This window comes from Callionymus lyra, chromosome 14 (assembly GCF_982586985.1).
Source record: "Callionymus lyra chromosome 14, fCalLyr1.hap1.1, whole genome shotgun sequence".
NCBI lineage: Eukaryota > Metazoa > Chordata > Actinopteri > Syngnathiformes > Callionymidae > Callionymus > Callionymus lyra.
Genome location: NC_141831.1, coordinates 20,801,729 through 20,824,082, shown reverse-complemented (window position 1 = coordinate 20,824,082; position 22,354 = coordinate 20,801,729). Strand labels below are relative to the sequence as shown.

The following is a 22,354-nucleotide window of genomic DNA, read 5'->3' as shown; positions in this document are numbered from 1 at the left end:
GTAAACGATGTGTTTTTTTATATTTCTGGTAAGAAAGTATGACACCAAAAATGCAGACTCTTTGCGTTTAATAAGTTTTAACCGTTAAAATTATATCCTACTTTCAACTGATGTTTGTATATATTTTTCAATATATTTTAACTATTGTAAGAAGCTTTTTCTTTCCATTTGTGAATAACATTTAAATGTCATCCATTTTTTTCTTGAAACACACACACACACATATATATATATACTGTATATATATATATATATATATATATATATTAATTTATTATATTTATGAAAGCGTCATCACATGACAGATTTTCTTATTATTTATTTTGCTGCGATCTTCCACCAAGTTTCATTGATTTCCTTTTTATTTGAGTATTTTAAGTTATTTAAGTATTTTATTAACTCATTCCAAGTTGTATTATGAGACTATACTATCAGAGATCATTTTATAATTCTTATCATCATAAAGTCCTTTTTAAACTCTGGTGATCATGACCTTGTACCTACAAGAAAAAAAAAATGAGGCAACACTATGATGAGTAAACATGTCAATATTTAAAATTGCCGTTGGTGAAATATTGGTGAAATAGAATCACCCACAGATCAAGATGAATATGCCACGATGACTCAAATCATTTATTTCCTCTTGCGTGTTTCTTAATTCCCTGGAAGTCGAACACATCTAACTCTGACTCATGGGTCCACCTGTGGCCTCGGCGTGTGCATTCCCTGCGAACACAACAAGTCACAGAACGACGATATCTGCCTGTTCACGCCCGCCGCCCCGTACGGAATGCTAATCTAAACCCCCCCCTCTCTCTTGCACACACTCGCCAGAAGCGCTGCCTGTACACGCATGTACGCGCAAACAAACACACACACGGGAAAAGCTGACGTGTTTACATTCAAACACAAACCTACGGGGAGCAGAAGCCTCTGCTGTTGTTGTGGTCAGCGGTGAGAATAAGGGAAACAGAAGCCGACACGGAGCCAGGAGGGCTGGCAACAGGAAGAGCTCTGTCGCTCCGACAAGCTGGTAATTTAAGTAAACTGTGGATTACAGTGTCATTAAGGCTGTGAACCACAATTTAGACTCTGTAGTTACCCAGACGGTCTTTTAATTTAGGATCACCGGCTTAAAAAAGAAAACGTCTTAATGACACTTATGGGCGTCACGTTCGGATCAGATTATTGTGAAATTAAAAATCCAGTTTTTGTTCATACATTTCATAATTGAAACATCTGAATACAATGCTAAAATATTCATCTTTTGGCAACCGAACAGAAGATATTAACACACAAACAAACACAACGACAAAATAATAATAAAGATCCAGACAACTGTCATTTTTCACCCTCTTGAATGGATGCGACTAAAACCAACCTAAAGTCTGGAAAGACTTTGAGAAAGTCAAAGTCATGATTATACATGTGAAACGTTTGTTTTAAACTAAGCCTGGGTATGTTTTACTTGTCAAATAAAAACAAAAGTATCATATGTCTTCCCTCGGGGCTGACCCAGCCTAGTTATTCTATGGAGAAACATCCACTTGTGCTCACATCTGATTGGGATTTGGGGGATTTAAAGGAGAACCAGCAGCGCCGTTCTGTGAAAGATAGTTTCACGCCGGACGCATCTTTAGACGCATCTTTAGACGCATCTTTAGACGCATCTTTAGACGCATCTTTAGACGCATCTTTAGACGCATCTGCCCGGCAAAAATATTTTCTTACTTCAGGTATACATTCCCCTTTATTATTCTCTCTCTATTGTGACCCAGGTGTCATTGTTCATTAGTCAGATGGATTCCTCGTTTTGTGACGTAATGCATGTCATTTTCTTATTTATAGCATTCATATTTTTGCATTCTTTCTTATAATGTCCTTAATTTGATAATAGAAATTATGTTATTTCATTGGAGATTTACAGAATTCAGATTATCAACTTCAAAACATAAAAAATACAATGTTACGGGGTAGTAGATATAATAACTAGCTAGCGCTAATATCCAAGAGTCAAGCTAGCTAGTATACCATTCAGTATTCATTTTAAATAAATGTTTTTTTTTAAATATGGGAAAATAATTTAAAAAAAAAAATAGACTTTGTAACTAAATGAAATAATGTTGGAACTAGTTGCTTGAGACCTTGGCTTCTGCAAGGGCTTGAGTGACGTCATCTGCGGTCTGTGACTTAAAGAAACATTGTCTTTGTAATAGCAAGATGAAGTTTAGCATTCTGGTGGTGGTACGTAAAATCTAAAACAGACATAAATCATGATTCGTTTTTACACGTAAAATGATCATATCATTATGTACATTTTTAACCATTGCATGATTTGAATAACCAAGTTAAGAAAAGGGTGGACGGTTGAATATTTTTGATTTAGTCATGAACTTGTTTATTTTTCAAAGGCTTGATCATAAAGGTTTTGGTACTTACATTTCTTAGGTACTGCCTTTATACTATTATGATTTCTAATTGTTCATATAGGATATATGATATATAATACAAAATAATAAATAAAAAGTTCTAACAATTAAAACTTTGATCGAATGTTCTAAAGGTTCCAAGTGTGATTTAAAATGAGGTCAAAAGCTGTCGATTGTTATTAAATAAGACAGTGTTAAATGTTCATTAACTCATGAACTGGGTGGTGACACAAAAGGCACATCACTTTCATTCATTTCTCATGGGTCGCCCTGCTGCCGACACCTCCTGTGCTCCACAAGGAGACCTTTCAACGCCCGGGTCAGAGGAAGGGTGTGTTTATTCACCCATTTTCCACACACGGAACCCGTGGAGGAAACTCTCCCCGTCTGACCCGCCACACTCGCTGCTCTGTTTCCCTTTAAACTCTCCCACCGACACGACTTGAGCTTTTGTTGATGTTTCTCCGGGCACGCATGTGGGTTCGCAGGACAGGAGTGTGTGTACAGTACACGCATGTGTGCGACACGCTTACGTAACACGGGAGAGAGAATTGAATAGACAAGAAAGAATTAAGCCTCTTTTCGACGTCAGTCTCCAGCTGCCGCTCCATACTAAAGAACTTGTGTTTTGTACCACCCTTTTTACACAGGGGAGCATGTGGAGGTCCTCAAGAGAATATGGCAAGTAAAGTACTTCCTTTTTACTACGGACTAGTCCATTTGAAACCCCTTCTTTTACCATCTTTACCTCTGCCAATACTCCTTGATATCACTCATCAAAAGAATGGTGCTTGATTTTGTTTCTCTGTCACAATCATGAATTAAAGTGTTTTTTTTAATTTCCAAAAGTTGTGTATTTGTAGTTTTCACTTTAGTAACAGTGGACATGTGTGTTGTGTCGAAGTGGATTCAAAGTGACGGCTCCGCTTTATTTTATATTGAGAGTCTAGTTTCGGTGGTTTCAAATACAATTCAACGCCATGTGACTCAACCACAGTTAGATCTACATGGAACAGCTGCTCTACATACATGAGACGAATAATAACCAAATGTAAGAAACCCAATGCTTGTGTATCTTCTAGACTAGAAGTCAAGGGATTAAGACACGGCCAAGAACAACTCCACGACAGACCGAGTCAAGACAAAGACTTTTCTCAGATTAAGACCAAAACCAAGACAGAGAACAATTTATACAGAATAACTTGTGTTAAGAAGTTGAATAAAGTTGTATATATGAATATTGGAGTCAGACACGACCCAAGACCAAGTCCATTAACCAAGTGTTTTCAGAAAACTGCACTAGTATCTTCCAAATATACCCGTAAAACTTTATCCTTCATTCAGCAAGACCAGAAATAGTTTTGAGACAGAGAAAGAACGACTTTTGAACATCCATGGCAGAACTAATGGAGGGCTATCAGTGCTATAGAAGGTAAGCTTTGATTTAAAGTATCTGAATCCACTTTATCTCATTGACCGGGTCGTTCATTTGTAGATGCGTTTCATTCCTACAGGAACACATCTCCACTATGAAACGTGAAAGAGTCTTTTTCTACCAGGTTCTGTCACTCTCCCTCCTCCCCTTCACGCCGCTGCACGACTTTCTACGTTTGTATTCTGATCTGACAGAGCTTTGAAAAAGCAGGGGCGGACGGCGAGAGCTATTTTTGGGGGAGCGACAGTAACTACAGCAGTGACAAGCCAGCTGTGTTTCCACAGCTTGGTGTGTGTGTGTGTGTGTGTGAGTGTGTGTGACTGTGACTGTGAGTGTGTGTGTAGGAGGAAAAAGACTGCAGCCGCGACAATTCAATTTAACTGGTTCCTTTCAATCCAAACAAACACCTTCCGGGACCATTTCGCAGGAAGAGACGCCACAAATTCACTTGTTGATAAGCAGCATAAAGGAATGAAAGACTTTGGAGGAAGATGAAGAAGAAGAAATCGGAGAAATTAAAGAAAAAAAGTTTTGAGATTTAACAGATTTGCTGCTCATCCCTCATGGAAACATTCAGATCATCCAGGAGGTTTTTTATGTGAAGATGTGGTGTTACGAAGTCACGGAAAGAGTTTTTACATTTTACATCCATAAATCATTGCAATTAATTATCAACGCACACGTTTTCTCTGAAGCTGAAGACAACAGTAACTGAAAAAAATGTAAACGTAAAACATAGATCCATCAAGATCACGACGTTAACTGAAATAATGCCGACGTGAAACACCAAGAATGTCTTTTCTAAAATAATTACGGTTTCAAAAAGTGTACGAGTTGTGCGTCGCTCATTTGAGGCAACACAATTAAAAGAGCATTAGTACCCCATAAGGCTTGTTCACCCAGTTCTCTCCAACTACACTACCCACAACAAAGAAGTACTTTTAGATCTGCTTTTTGAGTGCGGAGGACCGTGATGTTTGCGGATGACATAGATAGTGAAAAGGGAAGCTTTATACAACAGTTAAGGCAGTTGTGTGGCGTCACAGATGATGAAACTGAGATTTTAACCGAAAGTTAATAGAATGGACAAAGAGTTTAAGAGACAAATTTAGCAAAATAAGCCCAAATATAATTCGTAAATTTATCACAAGAATATTTTAGATTTCCATTTCGGTTTCAATTTTTAAATATGTTGCCGTGTTTTATTGTAAAAGAAACGTCGAGACTGTAAGAATACCACTTCACGCTATAAAAATATGGCACAATACATGTAGATATGATACTTTTCTTAGAGTCAAAACTTCATCGGACAAAGAAAAATAATCACTATCAGATTAAACAACAAAAGGGTCACATGGGAAGATAGTATTGAAGGTCCTGCCCCCAGAAACAACCTTGAAAACCATTTCAGAAAATCAGATTGTTTTATTATATTTATAAAAACCCAGTTATCTTGGTAAGAAACAAGAAAACCAAAAAAGCTCATGCATGTGGTGATGAGAACAATAAAATGAAGGACGATGAAGACTTTTAAAGGTGGATGACTCGCTGTGCCACAAAAGAAAGAAAGAAGAACAGAAAAGCCACAATGAAGGAAGAGGGAAAAACTGCAAACTAAGCAAAAACTAAAATAACAAATCCTCAGTTAGATTCCTGGATAATCCATTCAATTATTTTCGAATAAAAGGTAGGATGGAAATTAAATATATTATAACATTGAATATAAAGTGTACACATATTGGACTTAAATGGATTTATATAAGATAACCAAACTAGTGTAAAAAGTGACAACTCTAAAAGTGTTTTATATATTTGAAGAGTCCATTTATTTTCCATATACAATACACTCATAGAAGGAGTTTTGTTAAAGGAAAGACCGTTTTTGCACAGTTTAAAATAGTAAGCTAGTTTTGTTTCTTCTTTTTAACCTTCTTAGGAGAACTGAGACTATAGTCAGCGTGACACTAGACGAGGAAGACGTCGTGACCTTTTCGCCTCAAATACATTCAACATAATTCAGTATTTCAGTCAAAAAAGTTGACATATTAGCAAGAGAAGGTAATCGATGCTAACTTCAGACACGATGGTTTTGTTTACCTCTGCGGTCCGCAGCGAGGGCGGTTTCTTCAAAGCCAGCTTGAAAGAAGTTTCCATCGCTCCGGTCATTTTCATAACTTTAGCTTTAGATCCGTGGAGTCGCGGGAAGAGGCTTCGCTTCTTCTTCTTCTTCTTCTCTGCCGCCGCAGACACGAACTCACATCATCCCCCGCGAGTCGCGTCCTCGCTGGCATGGATGGAGCGCCTTCACCGCGGACGCGGAGGAAAAAAAAAGGGAGAAAGTTTCTTCGGCTTCTGAAACCTTTTTTAGTTCGTCCCGGGAGGGAGAAACTAAATGTAGGAGGGGGAGAAAAATGTGGTTATCTGCCGGAGCTAGCGTCAGGAATCCTGCACATTTTTGTGAAAAAAGGAGCGAGAGAGCAGAGACTCGGAGCCTCCTTCTTCCCTCCAGTCTGTGCTCGACGACATCTGTCTGCGCTGGGAGGACGCTGCGTTTACGTACTGTCGTAAAAAAAACTTCTTCCCGTGGAATCTCCGGGCACAGATTTTGAATTTTGTTTTTATTTTTAACTACCATTATAATTCAAAACATACTTCAGTATGATAGTTAGTAGATAGTTCATAAATATGAAACGTTTTGGAAATGAATCGCCAGATTAAAAAAAAAAGAAAAAAAGGGAGCTTTTGAATTAGTACGTGAATTCAACACTTGCATGTATTCACTTTCTAATATTAACTAGTATTTCTCTCTGAAAATACGTTATTTTAGCGAAATAAAAGTAAAAAAAAAACACATTTAAGCGAGACACTCCTACATGTATTGTATAACGCTGTACGATTCCTGGTAGCTTCTACGGGGCGGGGCGAGGTTCAGCTGGAAGTTCATCCCAAATTTTTATTGCTCAACTTTCATTCATGCTTTTTTTCTCTTTTTTTATTATTAAATAAATAAATGGTAGCTCAGATATCCCATCCGTGACTCATCAGCGATCCATTCAGCGACAACATTTTTTTTTCAAATTGGCCTCTTTATTGCACAATATTCCCATAAAATTGGGAAGAAAAATAAACAACCATTCTTTTTTTCAAGAGACGTCCTGTACAAATACATTGAAAAAATGAGAAGCTTAGACACGAAGAGCTGAATAATAAAAGAGGAGACGAGCGGATACAAAGTTTTTTTTAAAAAGAAAAAGACGCGAGGTTGTAGAAAAAAGTGATGAGCAGTAGAAGTTGGCGTGGATAATCGCCAGGAGAAACTGGACTCATGCTGTTTTCCATTAAGACTTGGGTTTGGATTCAGCTGCTTCCGTTGAATGTAAGCCAGCATGCAGCAGCACACCTGGTACCTGAAGGCCACCGGCGAGCACTGATACAGTGAGAGCCTCGAGTCACAGTGCGAGCCCGAGAAATAAAAAGTATAAAAAGTTACATTTAACCTGTTGAAATCAAACCCAAATAATAATCTTCCCTTTTCGGAGGTCAAATTAAAACGTTTTTTACCTTTTACTGAATAAATATGTGGTTTCTCTAAACCAAAACAATACTTTTATTTAAATAATTTATAAATAAAATGAGTTTTGCCCTTTTAAAGTATTTAATTTAAGCTTCAAGATGAGACAGAAGAGAGACCCATCACCGATGATTGTACAGGACGACATTATTAAATTATTTTTGTGAGCTTTATCTAAATATTTTTGACTTTTTAAAATGTACTCTTTGGCTTTTTTGTCAACAAAAAAGATTCAAATTTGACTTCGAGGCTCTGGTCTTTAGCTCCCTCTTGTGGTCGAAACTCAGAAGCAGCAGCAGTTTTGTGGCTCCGGTCCATAAACTATTGAATTGATTCCGATCGTGTCGCTGCGGAAGATGGACGGACGGCTGTTTCCGGAACCTCCGGGGGTCACAGTAGAATCTGGGCCACGTACGGAGAATGGGTACTGGCCACTGCAGCCAGCAAGGGAAGGTCGCTGGACTCGATCCTGCGAAGGAAGAGATTCCGTGAAAAAAAGAATCAACAACATGAGGAAAAAACACAAACACGGACAGAAGCGAGTGACTGGAAAAAGACATGAATCTTTGACTCATCCCGGCTTAAACTCGGATACATTCTGGCGTGAGCGCGGAAGGAAATCTCTTGGCCTTCACGCTCACTGCCAGCAATGCAAATAGGCCTGATTGGGAGGAAAGTTGGAGCCAAACTCCTTTGACTTTTATTCTTCTGTTTTTTTTTTGTCAGGCAAGAGTTGTTTAGCTGCTGTGGTGGGACTTGAAACCGTCTTGTGATTATATTTACACTAAACAAACTAGCCTTTTTACAAACATAAACCACTTCTGACTCATTTTCCAACTCAATAATCACTCTACAAACACCGTTCTGTTCCTTGGTCTCACTCCCCCTCAGTGAACTCATCACTACACCTGCAAATTTGATAATTGGAAATCTCAGTTTAATCGCACTGAAAGACGCCTTATAAATTAAATGAATTATTATTTTTAATATTATTAATCATTTAAGTAATAATGTTGTGCTGGTTGATACCATAAAGACAGTTATACGAGCGTATGCTGTTAAAAAATAACATAATAATAATCTCTAAAATTATGTTTCATTATGTTATCACGTTTAATACTTGCTCACAAAATGAAAAAATGTAATATCTTCTTTTTTTTACAATTTTATTGTACAATATTTACGGTGTTTGTTCATTTTTGTGTTGCAATTAAACTTGTGGCCGCTGGATGGCAGCGCCACGGCAGTCCAAGGAAAAATGAAATCCCACGAGATCCGGGTGATGACTGAGGACTAGAGGATACAGTCGACTACAGCAGCTTTTAAAGCTGCTGATGTTTGGACATATTTTCGTTTCAAAACAAATGTAAGCGTCATGTGGCCTGTAAATTCTTCAACAGCAGAGTCAAGAAATAATACTACAAATATATCCTTGTTACTACATTATTGTTCCCAATGTATTGTGATCATATCGCCAGATCTGTGTAAAAACACGCTGCTATATGACCGTGATTCTCAGCTCTCAGGTAGAGGTTGAATGTTCTAGGCGCACATTTAAGATTAAGGACTCACCCTAAGACCATCCCCAGTTCCTTCACGTGGACTCTGGTCTGGCCCTTTAGGTACTCGGCCAGCATTTTGCTCTTGAAGTAGATCTCCTGCAGCCGGTCCTCCAGGTGCATTATACACTGGAGAGAGAACGCTTGTGAGCAAAAGAGAGAAACTTCACACGGCGGTTTATTAAAGACATACAAAGTAGGGGGAGAGGTTGAGTTTGTAGAGCTGGTGCGTGGACTGTAGTAAACTGGACACTATGTTGGACACCAGGACCTCCTTCCCGAGCTTGTTGGCGTCCGTGCCTCGCCTCTGGCTGCTGGCCACCTGCACCGTCCACTTGTCCGTGTCTGCGATAATGCAGACGGCCTCGGCGATCGGCTCGTCCAGCACCGGGTGCTGCAGAGACGCCGTTTTTAAAACCTCCGTGGTCATGTGACTGAACCGTCATCTTTGCCCTCTGACTTACCTGAACGGCATGAGAGAGCTCCGTCATGAGAGTCTGGCGAAGCTTCTCGTCGCTCGGCACCCCTTGGAGCACGAAGTCGGGGACGTACGTGGGACAGTAGCCGCCGAACAGCGATCGGCCGAAGTTAGCGATGCTTGGTTTGGAGTAGTTTTCAACCAACTTTGACCTGAAGGACAGATTTATTTAGCAGCGAATAGAAACTTAACCCCAGTTTTATCAACAACTATAAAATGAGTTGCTCCTCTACTCATTAAAGCACATCTGGTTTTTACAATCCAAACATTCATTTGAATTTAGTATCACAGTTGTTAACATTAAAAATAAATAATTTAAAAAGTAAATTTAATTTGTTTAATTGTCTACTTAACTCATTAGCAAAGATATGTAAATACGTCATAAAATTAGACAGGAACCTGGAGGGGGCAACACAGAGCAAACCAAGTCTTGAAAAACACGATTTTTAATTGGTTTTAACTTCGGTTTTTCCTCCGACGTCACCATGTCTGCACTTTCCTCTTCACATATATATGCATTTATTACATTTGACCTTCCCTCACATCAGTCTCGTTATAAATGTAGGATGCGTTAATAAAATTATTCTTAATTTAAGTCAGAAATAATTCCTTATTAGAGTATTTAAAATAATGATAATCTTTGTGTATTCAATTCTTTATTGATGATGGAGACTTTGAACTTAAAGCTACAAAAATATGTGTATTTTTTGTTTGAAATCAATAAAATAAGTTTCAAGTGTGATCTAATGTTGTTGCACCTCTATTATGTTATTTAAGTCTTTGTATATCGTAACGCCGTCTACTCACCCTAGGAATGGAACCTGCACCTCTTCCTGCCAGTCCTCCGTCTCCTCGCTCTCGCTGTCCCCCAGAGCGCTGTCCGAGCTCTCGTTCCGTGGAATCTCGATGTCCAGCATCGTCTTGCACTTTTGGTCCGCTGTCCCGGTCCCGTCCAGACCCGGACCCTTGGTCTGCTCGGGGCAGCAGGCGTCGGTGGAGTCCGTCGACCCGCACCTGCACCTCCTCTCTAAAGTCCCCTTTCTGCCGAGCCCCGACTCGGCCCCTAAACAGAAGCCCTGATGACCTCGAGTCCGGGAGTCACAAACCTGCAAGACCCCCGACGGATCCAGAAGTTTGGATTTTTTGTCCGTCGTCGGCGTGTCCGTGGAAGAGTCCTCGTCACAGTCGCTCAAGTCCAAACAGTTGGGGCTCCACTGAGGCATCTTGCTGGACACCCTGGTGAGCGCCGGAGCCGCCTTGGTCGCTTTGCTTTGGTCGCAGCTCCTGCTCGTGGACTCGCCTCTCTGCTGACTCAGCAGATGCCTCTTGTGCTTCTTGAACTCCTCGTCCACTTTCCTCCGCCGGCTCTCCGGGTCGGACTCCGGAGACATGGAGTCCCCGATGAGAAAGGTGACTCGGGAGGCCGGCTCCTCGTGCCCCTCCTCCAGCGTCAGCGACATGGGCCCGGACATGGAGCTGCCCGACGAGACCGGCACCGGCGCCGTCCCCACCTGGCTCTTGTCTGGAGGTTTCTTCTCCAGGCTGACTCCCAGTGGTCGAGGGGGAAGAACCTTGAGCGGTTTGCTAGCCGACTCTTCGGACGCGTCTTCTGGAGACTCGGTTGGCACCGTTGGACTCGTCTGGGTGTTGTCGGACTCTGGACAATCCTCAGAGGGAGAGCCAACATGGAGGACAGTTTCTAGTCTATGGAGCTCCTCGGCCGTCCTGATTTCTCCTCTCTGAAGAACACTACTTCTAGATCCTTGACTTTCACTGCTGTCCTCTTCTTCTTCTTCCTCCTCCTCATCTTCCTCCACCTCCTCCTCCTCTTCTTCTTCTTCCTCTTCCTCCTCCTTGTGATCCATCTCGGTGTCCGTGTAGGTGCTGCTCTGCAGGCTTGTGTCCGAGGGGTAGCTGCTGTCGTCGGTCTCTGCCCGGCGAGCGCTCTGCGACAGATAATCTCTGCCGGGGTTGTGGACCGTGACCAGCACGTAGTCGGACTCCTCGACCTCCCCCTTCCTCAGAGACGTGGTGATCAGAGAGCCGGGCATGACGATGGCCTCGTCCTCAGCGCTGTCCAGCAGGTGAGTCTCCAGCAGCTCGGAACACCGGATGAAGTAGGTCAGGACGTAGAGGAGTCTTTGGACCAGCTCCTGTCGCCGGCCCACCACCACCGTCCTGGACAGGCGCACCGGCGAGCCGATGGCCCCGTAGAGGTCCCCTGCACACATGAGAAAGCAAACTTTAGAAGACTTTACTCCAACTTTTAGCTTAAAAAGGAAATTACATATTCATTTTCTACAGTTTAAACACATTCGCAACCTTTTTGGTTTAAAAGTAATATAATATTTTGGCATCCATCCCATACATTTATTATTTTAACATTTTTAATTAAACTTTTAAAATATATTTTTAGTCTCTAACCCATGGAAAAAGTGCGGCTCTGGGGCAAAATGTGGCCCTGTGTTAGTAATTTCCTGGTCCTATGCATTTTATTTAATCTCTATTTCTATCCGTTTATTTTTCACAGTTAAATGAAAAGTAAAAGCCATATTTATCTATAATAAAAAAAAGTGTGATTTACATTTTAATTAATTTTGTTTAATTGAAATTTTGTGATAGATTGAATTGAATTTATTACATACGACTGACTTATAACATTATCTCTAATCATTTAATTCCAATTGTTATTTTATTTCTTTGTAAGACTTTTTATTTCATTGAAATTAATATGGACGTTAATTACCTAAATTAATATGGTTTACTACATTTATATATATATATATCACTTTAGAAATTAAAAAATAAATATAAAAATATATTTTTTAAAAACTGATTATAAAAGGTCGCTTTTCACCTCTTCCATATTCTAGTTAAAATACGACGTAAGTATTTTCTGAAATTGTACAGAAATAATGAATTATATAGTTAATATAATGCATGTTGTGTTGTTAAAGAAGAGGTTTAATAATTAACGGCAGTCAAACAATTAAGTCAAATCGAATAGAATTTTTGAATTAACATATCTTTTCTTAACCAAACGATATATTCTGCTGCATCACAGTATATCTTAAATTAAATCGAGTAAACTAAAAAAACTTAATTAAAAAGGCAGTTGTTTTTTTGTTCGTTTTGTATAAAATAGACAGCGTTTCATTCCAGTTATTCATTATTCAAAACCCGTTTCTATTTTTCAAACAACCACCTTTTAAGCCAAAAGAAAATGAAAAACCTGATGTTAGACATTGTAAATGCAGTTTTATGTTTCAGTCACATGGGGGCAGCATTGTCCGTGTTTAAAAATGTAATATTTAATATGGAATCGATTTGTGGAATTTGACGCCAGATTCGAGATACTTCAGCTAGAGATAGAGGAATATGGATCAAAGAAAGATTGAGTAAATGTTGGAGCCAAAGAGTTTGTTTAAATATGGAGTCACATGATGGCTCGTAAGTAGACACACGGATACAGTTGTCAGGTTTGTGTATTTTAGCATGTGTCAACCAAAAGTGTGTCATGTGATGAACCTACGTTTGCAGAGTAACAACATCTCAGAACTGATGAATGGTAAATGAAGAGGAAGAAGGGTGCGGCTAACACGTGTGCGTCAGGTGAGTGAACTCACAAGTTCATCATCAAATGTTTAGATTCTCACCCAGTTGTGCCCAGAGTGGGTTGTAAGGGTGCGTCTTGGCCAGCATGTCGACGCTCTGGGACGAGTGTTTCTCCAGGAAAATCTTGATCGGGGGTTGTCCGTTGGGCATGACGGTGGGCACCCAGGCCAGGTGATTGGTCAGGATGGCTGTGAGTAACGCAGGGAGGAACCTGGAGGGGGCGACACAGAGCAAACCAAGTCTTGAGAAACACATTTTTAATTGGTTTTAACTTCTGACGTCACCGTGTCTGCACTTTCCTCTTCACATACATTTATTACATTTGACCTTCCCTCACATCCGTCTTGGTATAAAAGGCTTTAATATGTCACGACTGTTCAGTAACTGGAGACCTCACGAGTCGTGGAACCACCACAGAAAACCCGAGCCGTTCGCTCCAGTTCTACTTTCACACACATTCACTGAGCATGATTCACTTCCTGGTGGCGGCCACAAGCACCGACTTCCCTTCCTGTCTCATGACCCGACCCCGTCATCGTTGGTCAGCCTCATCACATGCCGTGTGACTCAACGGCTGTGACTGGGGAGCTTGGAATTCTTCGGTTACCATGGAGACCGAGACGATGAATGCCTTAGCGAGTACAGTACAAAAAGAGCTACTTGTTTTGTGTCACTATAGAGTCCATTTGATACCTAAAAGTCTCCTTGGATCATTTTACTTTTTTAAATCTCCCCTGAGAAATGGTGGAAATCTGTACCTAAACTAGTTTGTAAGTAAGTAAAGGTTAACTACCGTATTTTCCGGACCATAAGTTGCTCCGGAGTACAAGTCGCACCAGCCATACAAAAAAAGCATTTTGGGGGGAAATTTATTTGATGAAATCCAACACCATACATACAGACATGTCATCTTGAAAGGCAATTTAAAATAAAAATACAATAGAGGCAACAACAGGCTGAATAATTGTACGGTATGCTTACGTTAAATCACATAACTGAGAATGTGCCTGGTATGTTAACATAACATTAAGAGTTATTCAGATAACTATAGCATAAATAACATACTAAGAAGTTTACTAAACCATCCGTGTAACTCCAAATAACTAAAATCCAATGAAATCTTCATCCTCGGTGTCACTTTTAAACAACTCCGCTAACTCCGGAGGTAGAAGATACGGCGCTTCCTCTTCTACGTCGAAATTATCAACACAGGCCTAGAGCGCCCTCTTGCGGTTTAGTGTAACTGGTAATAATGTGTTAATAATTTCACACATAAGTCGCTCCAGAGTATATTAGCTTCTATAGAAGACAAATAATAAAAATAAAGATAAACTACATTTGTATTTGTACTTCCGACAAAGATTTTATGTGCATCGCTTTAGCAAAAATGTTGGTTTCAGTCAAATGTTTCAGGAGGGAATGTTTACCATATGGATCCAGGAGTATTTTGAAGAATCTGTCACACAATTGAGAGAAATGTTTAACTTTCTTAATTAAGTTGGTTTTGGAATGCGAGTGCCCCCTGCTGTCATTATCATCGGCAGTGATTCTCTAGTTTTTTTTACATTAATGTAATTTATATACACAAATATATATATACATTATATATATATATAAATATATATACTTGTGATCAGTTATATTTGCCCTAGTTTAGCTCCAGCACAAGTTTAAGTTGGTTGACCAGGTCAAATGAGGTCGCCCGGGTTCAACAAAAGATCTTTCTACCAATTCATGAGGCTTTTACGACTTGTGTAGCAGCAACAATACGCAGTGTTGGAAAGAGAATTCCCGCTTGTGTCCAGAGACAAACCAGCCAACAGGAGGCGCCCATAATCAGACAGTGTATGCGAGTGAAAAGGGAGACAAATAGTGGGAGAGTCACTCGTGTGTGAACAGTGTCCTTGTGTTGAAATGTTACCAGGAAGTTTCATTTTTTTTTCCCCGTGTCACTCAACTGATTTTTGGAGGCCTGCTCCATCAGAAGTGAGAGCTCCCTCATGAAGAGGCTGCACAGCTGGTTCTTCTCCGACGCCCCGGACATCATGGTCAGCCAGACGGGCTCGGCCACGCGAGGCATGCTGTAGAGGTCGCAGATGATCATCCTGAGGATGAGGAGGAACCAAATGTCAGGGAGAACAGAAAGCGTTTTGTCTCAAAGTTAGACGTGGGCCATTAAATATCACAATACTGGCACATAAAAACTGAAGATTCCAATGAGATCGTTATGGGAGTATATCAGTGTCATCAGAATATTGAATGGTTGAATTTCTATTGATTTAATATATATTTTTGATAAAATAATTAAAGTCAATTATTTCTATATTGAAAGGTTGAAATCATTTTTATTTAAATCATTGCTATATCCAAAGGTTGAATTTGTTTTTATTGGATCATTTAATTTAATTATTTATATATCTAAAGGTTGATTTTTTTATTATTAAATAAATCAAAAATGTCTTTATTAAAAGGTTGAAAATCGTTGGTCAAATATTGGTAATTTTTTTAATCAGTTTTATTATCCTTTTTCAATCATTCAAAAACACATTTTTCTAATTAAATGTTTTATGATTTGTATTCGGATATCACTGATAAACGTCCTCAGATAAATAGTTGTGTAGAAAGAAACGCAGGAGAACACAATAGGAAAGAAAAACAAACGTGTTCATAAACTGACATTGAAATCAAAAACATGCTGACATCATCAATTTCATGGTTCAACTCTGGATTCATGAGGTAAATACAGTTCAGGGGTCACACAAGGCCCCCCCCCAAGCTTCACTTTGCACGGGTCTTGTCCAAACATTTCAACACGGAGAAGCCGACAACTTTTATCTGTGTTTGGGCTCAAGTAGAATCCCAGCTGCGGAGTTTCCAAAACAAACGGGACGTGTGAGTGAGTGCGTCTCGGCGCCGGGCCAACGCTTGACCCGGAGGGCAGCGGGAATCTCAGGCCGTCTGAGGAATGCCGAGAATCTTCAGTCGTCACTCGTGAAAGTCGACTCCAGCTGCTTCAGGGCTTATTCTTTTCAGAAAATGCTCTTCAGAGAATTCACCTCTGGCCCTAATGGCTGTGAGGAGAGCTTGTTGCAGTGCATTATGGGACATCTTGGTGCACAATAAATAACATGTAAAATGAGGTCAGATAACATCAGCCAAATTTGATTTTTCTGGAGAAATTAAACTCAATTTTTTTTTAAACTATTTATAAAAGATTATATACAATTATTAGTTTGATATTGTTTGCCATATTTTCAAGTTATATATATATATATCCAATATTAATTCATATTTTTTTCATTTACTTATTTTAACTTAACAAAACTTTCATTTCCAGTACCTAACTATTATTCTTTTCAAGAAAAATATATATTTAACATTGAGCATGTTGAGAAAAAATTAGTTTATTTATTATAATCTATCATGTTTTTCTTTTTATCCTGTTCTTATTTACAATATATTTAAACTAACTTATGTGTTTTTAATATGAATTAATTCTATTTACTCATTTTATTCTGAAATAATAGCATAATTAATTGTAATTCTATTTTAACCTTGTATTAATATATACATTTTATTTTATATTGGCAGTTTATTGTTGTATTTTAATTTATATATTTTAGTGAGTATTGTTTTGATTGTTTAAGTGCTTTGTGACCCTGGTCTGGAAAAGCACTATATAAATACAAATTACTTACTTACTTATGTATTACTCCTGAAATGTATATTTAATCCATTTTATTTATTTGCATGGAACTGCATCCTTTTTATCCTTTTTTAAATCAATTTGTTTGTTTTTTAAGTTGACCTACAACAACATCTTTGACTTCTTCATGGACACAATGTTGCACACAAACAGAAACGTGTGATGTTTTAGGTACAATGCACAGTCAGCAGATCTTGGCCGGATCATCCTCCTCACTCATTCTGAAATGTTCCACCGCATCACTTATAATTAGCTGCTGCGGTCCAGAGGGGAGAGCGCCGGGTGAGTTATGTTGTTTGTCCAGGGCGGTTGGATGTTATTTACTCATGGTCGGTGTCTGCGTCGGATTGGGTTGCCACTCTGGACGTTTTAGGTTGCAGGGTCCGGCTGCCAGCAGGCATATGACTTCAGCGCTGAAGGGGGTAACCTCGAGCGCAGGAGTGCCAGAGAGAGTGCGAGTGGCCAAGAGACCAAAATAAAGCCACACTACAAGCTCGGAGCGACTTTCAACGACTCCGACAAGTACGTCAACGACTTCAGAGTCAAGATTCGACGGAAACAACGTGATGGATTCCAGAAATCATCTTCAATCAATGCTTATAAAATATGTCAAACATTTTCTCCGCATTTCTTTAAAGGTCACATGTGGGTGGAGTGACACACAGCTGGCTTTGTGAATAGACGGATCAAGTGTTTACATGGAAACTTATATTACATGGCAATACTTGGAAGAAATACTTCTGTACAAGAGACCTTGTACGGAAAATGGCAACTACAGTAAGTAAAACACAAGCATTTTAATTAATTAATTCACTTGCACAAACATTTTTTCTTATTTATAATTTTACTTTTTCTGTTATAGATTAACATTTATGTAATGGTAGTGCGTGTATATATATATATATATATATATATATATATATATATATATATTTTTATAATGATTTAAAAAGTCCAAAACATAATCCTGTTTGCTGCATTTTTTGCATTAGTTTACACAACATATTCATTACATTTTTTTTGTTTTATTTATACTTTGTTTGTTTTTTTATTGTCATGTCTTTGTTTAGTTTTCTTTTTGTTTATTTCAAGTGCAATTATGAATTTTCCATTGTATTATTATTATTTTTATTTTTATTAAATAATTTTAAAAAATGTGTTTTTCTTTTGAACATTTTAAAATTAATGGAATGATTTTGACAAAAAAAAAAAATATATATATATTTTTTAAACCTGTGTGGATAATAAAATATTTTATGTACTGGCTTTATCTATAGCTTTAATTATAATTGAAAATGTAAAAAGTACATTCACTTCATTGTAATAATTTAGTCATTTTTAACATTTATTTTAATTTAGGCGACTTATGGTTTGATTAATACGTTCTGTGACAGATCCATGTTTAAAGACATTAAAAAAAGAGTGAATTTTAAGTTAAATCAACAAAAATGAAGATGAAAAACCTCTAGCATTAAGCCATCTATTGAGAATGTAAATAAATACAATATATTACTAATATAATATGAATAAAAAGCATAGTTTAATCAGGTTAAATAAAAAATAATTGCCATTTTTGAGGAAATAAAAAAAGACCACCAAAAAACCATGAAGACTGGTATGAAGGGACAAACTGAAACGCTACAGGACTTTGACTCCAAAGCTACAGGATTAGCATCAGTATCATCCTAACCTGCGACTGTTCATCAAGTATTCATCGCTGTACTCATCTGTAACATAATCCTGTCACGAGCCCTCGCTTCACCTCCAGCAGCAGATACTTAACCAGATGTAGAGAGTTGAATATTGTTGATATGGATTTAAACTATTGTCGAAACAATGTTAAAATAGGCCTGACGGGCAGGTTTCACGACAGAGTGGACTTAAATGTGGAAATATTAAAACCTCACCTGAACTCATTGAGTCCGTCCACCATCCTGTTGTACGCTAGAACCCTTTGGCTGGCATCCGTTGACCGGCGACTCATCTTCATGGCCTTCGGAGTTAAAGAAGTGTCAGATATTTGGCAGCCGGACAAACGCACGATGTAATGAACAAACTCGACGGCGGCCAACAGCATCCGATACCACGACACTCACCACGACTGGTTTAACACCTCAATCCATCAGAGGGATACGATTGTTAAAAATACAGTTGGACATAATGTTTTTAGAGGCTTTGTATAATGTTTTTTGGTTTTTATTTGGATTGATTTATATTGTTTTTTTCAAATGACCGTCGCAACATTAAACATAAAAAGCGATTATTTTTGCAATTAAAATTTCTATTATTATATTATATATATTATAAGTATTATATTATTTAAAACATGATAAAAACAAAGAAATGGTATGACAGGAGGCGCAAAAGAATGAAGATTTAATTTATTTAGAAATGAGCAGACGTGGTATTTTCTATTTAAACCAGCGTTTGATGCTTAAGTACATTGGACAGACATGTAGGGTTGAAGAAAAGAGTGAAGGTATGGTGGAACAGACGATGCAAAAGCATAAGAGACATGGGTTTTTCAAGCAGTTAAGAACACTGCAGGGTTCTATGATTTATAGATTCAGGAATCGGATTTTCACAGTGACAATTATAACATAATGGAGTGATGAGTTCACAGAGAGGGAGTGAGACAAACGGAGAACAGAAATAAATATTCTAATAAATATATTTTATGGGAAAAAAGGATTATTTATTGTCTCAAATACAATTCAAAACATTTTTTTTACAAGAAGGTTAACTTTGTATTTCAAGTGTAAAATATCATTAAATAAAAGACACTACATTTACATAATATTTTAAGTTTTATTATATTTCTTTTTTTTTATTTTCCAATTGTAGATCACTAATTATTTACCCACGAAAAATAATATATATATAAAAACCAAAAATAGCAAAAGGTTTGATTAAATTGCAAATTAATTTAAATTATAATATAAATGTATATTATAATTAAAAAACTAAAAATATACATTTATTAATAGACACAAAAGTCGTTGGTATTTTTGTGTAAAGTGTGTTTTGACTCACCTGCTCGATGGCACTTTTCAGTTTGTTCATGTGGCTTTCGAAAAGCGGGAAGTGGGAGAAAAAGAAATCCTGGAAGCGGTCGTTCTCCTCAGGATTGGGCGAAAGCATGAAGATGACCCCGATGGCGATCTTCTTCTTGCGCCCCGACCCGAGGCTGGGGGCCCCGCTCTCGTCCGACATGTTGAAACTCTCCTCCACAGACCTGAAGACCACAGAGGAGGGACGTCAAACAATGTAGGATTCAGTCTCAGCCACTTCAAAATATTTTATCCGTCTCGTTAGCATGTTTGTTCGTAGTATTTGAGACGCGACAGCTGCTTTACAGCGGCATCAGTCACAGCAGTGTGTGAGCGAGTGTGTGTGTGTGTGTGTGTGTGTGTGTGTGTGTGTGTGTTTGTGTGTGTGTGTGTGTGTGTGTGTGTGTGTGTGTGTGTGTGTGTGTGTGGTTGTTAGCACATAGCAGCAGCGTGTGTTATTTTCTCAGCTGCTCACTGGGTTCTGAGGAAGTCCAAGAAGAATAAACGTTGACAGATCAAGGGAGGGAAGCATCGTTGTCAGCTACTGTATTAGTATTTGTATCAAAGTATATTTTTAAAATGGATTTTTGGCAGATTAATGCCTTAAATATAAAGATGAAAATAAAGAAAAGAAAAGCAAGATGAATAAATGTGAATTATATAGAATTATTTTTAATGTCAAAAACGATTTGAGACTTAAGTACAAAAACCAAAAGATCAATACAATGTATTAAGTATTCTATAGTTTAGGTTAGTTAGAACTTTATTGATCCCTCAGTCTCCTTCGGGAAATTGTTTTTTTTCCAATTAGCCACAGCAATACAGCAATTTTTCATAAAAAATGAATAAAAAATAAAATAAGGACAAGAACAAAGAGAAATAAAGAGAAAGAACAAGATGATACAATCCAAGTCTAAAAATATAATATGTACTATAGTATATAATGTATAATTAATACACAGACGAAAATGGTGAAATGTGTAATTTAGTCCACCCAAATCATACGAAAGAATAGGAAAATATTTAAGTTGAAATGTATAAAAGTAAAATATAAAAGGCACACAGAGACTGCATACCTCCCCCGAGTTTCTGATTTGCACACTTGTTGTGATCGTTTCTGCTTATTTGTATCGTCTTATATTTATTTTATTGCTATCATTTGATATCAAGGAGATCGATTCGCTCAATGGGACAGCAGGTGGGAGTAGTGATTCATAACACTCACAGAAGACATGAGCACAGGAACAGGAAAGATGATAGTTTCACAATAAAATAATATCAGTTCTACTTCATATTGGTGCTCCGCCCTTTAACATCTTCGCTATTGGTTTGAACCCAAGGCGAAGCTGTTAGAGGGCTTCGCAACAATTCGTAGAACCTGAGATTATGATAGATAACTTGTTGTTTGCAGGAACGTGTCTCACCATCTTGGGAAGACGCCGTTCTCCAGACTGGTGGTCTGACTGCGCAGCCACCGTCGCTGGTAGCTGGACGCACAGCTGCTGGTGAGCGAGGAGCCCGGGGACGGGAAGGGGGTGATCAACAGGCTGCTCAGGGATGCTGAAGGTGAAAGTTGGAGGCAGAGGAGAAAACATGAGTCAGACCCGAGCAGGTGGTGTTTGCCTTTCTTTTAACGCTAGTATCAGTTCGACGGCTTGTGTAACGCGTGTGTTCCTCTCCAACTCCGCAGAGGGGAGACAAGGTCGTGACTTAAAAAGCTCATTTACTGGACGCAGGTCTTGGAAGGCGCTATATTTAATCTTCTGCATGTGACGCGGGTTTGAGCAGGAAGCATAATTCCTTCATACCAGACATGCCTGTGGGCCTGGGTGGCGTTTGAGGCGAGGTGACCGGGGCGGAGACAGTGATGGTCATTTTCCATTGCGCAAGAGCTTTTTGACCTTTTCCACAAGTCTGGTTACAATTTCCCCAGGTAATTTCTATGTGCTCGCGACAACAAAATGGAAGATGGAAAAGTCTTGATAAAGATAAACCCCGTGGTTGAACCGGATTGTGAAATGAAACCAGCTTCTTGACAGCAAAAGCATGCGGGTCACTTTAGAGCCTTAGATCTCATTACCTGACCGAGCGATGCCACTGTCTCTCTCGTCGTACAGTCCTCTGCCCGGCATGTCCATGGGGTGACTGTGACCTGAATAAACATGAAGAAAAAGAAAAAGAAAAGGGATTATTAAACAGAAGATAAAAAAGATAAAGGCAGATTGCATGCAAAATATGTTTTATAAATGTCATCTTCACGACAAACGGCTCCATAAAACTGGCAATCTGGCCCAGGAACACTAAGTGTATCTACATTGAGTTACTTTAGGTAATAAACATACATTGTCTTTAATGTAAAAACTTACAATTTGGTATTTATAGATATTTGTATTTTATGACTGTAGTAATTTCTAAAAAAACAGTGGCATTCAGTGGCAGATTTGTTTTCCCCCTTGCCCAATATTAAATAACATTTGCAATGTCTGCCGGTGTATTTTCATTAAATAATAT

The 22,354-nt window shown here is 38.5% G+C and overlaps 2 protein-coding genes across 7 annotated transcripts in view; both read right to left on the bottom strand.

The window, feature by feature from the left end:
* Window positions 1-6,377, bottom strand: part of rapgef6 (Rap guanine nucleotide exchange factor (GEF) 6) — a 109,440-nt gene extending 103,063 nt beyond the window's left edge. For all 4 annotated transcript variants that reach the window (XM_087807782.1, XM_087807784.1, XM_087807783.1 and 1 more), the window contains exon 1: window positions 5,962-6,377. In XM_087807782.1, the coding sequence (XP_087663908.1) occupies window positions 5,962-6,036 (75 nt within the window). In that variant the 5' untranslated portion in view covers window positions 6,037-6,377. The remainder of the gene's footprint in view (window positions 1-5,961) is intronic.
* Window positions 6,378-6,929: 552 nt separating this feature from the next.
* The window catches only part of fnip1 (folliculin interacting protein 1), a 32,723-nt gene continuing 17,298 nt past the window's right edge, over window positions 6,930-22,354 (bottom strand). For all 3 annotated transcript variants that reach the window (XM_087807778.1, XM_087807779.1, XM_087807780.1), the window contains 11 exons: window positions 21,924-21,995; window positions 21,268-21,403; window positions 19,827-20,028; window positions 18,701-18,786; window positions 15,046-15,192; window positions 13,129-13,298; window positions 10,280-11,693; window positions 9,459-9,624; window positions 9,188-9,388; window positions 9,008-9,123; window positions 6,930-7,904 (listed from right to left, as the gene is read on the bottom strand). In XM_087807778.1, coding sequence (XP_087663904.1) covers window positions 7,826-7,904; window positions 9,008-9,123; window positions 9,188-9,388; window positions 9,459-9,624; window positions 10,280-11,693; window positions 13,129-13,298; window positions 15,046-15,192; window positions 18,701-18,786; window positions 19,827-20,028; window positions 21,268-21,403; window positions 21,924-21,995 — 2,789 coding nt within the window. In that variant the 3' untranslated portion in view covers window positions 6,930-7,825. The remainder of the gene's footprint in view (window positions 7,905-9,007; window positions 9,124-9,187; window positions 9,389-9,458; window positions 9,625-10,279; window positions 11,694-13,128; window positions 13,299-15,045; window positions 15,193-18,700; window positions 18,787-19,826; window positions 20,029-21,267; window positions 21,404-21,923; window positions 21,996-22,354) is intronic.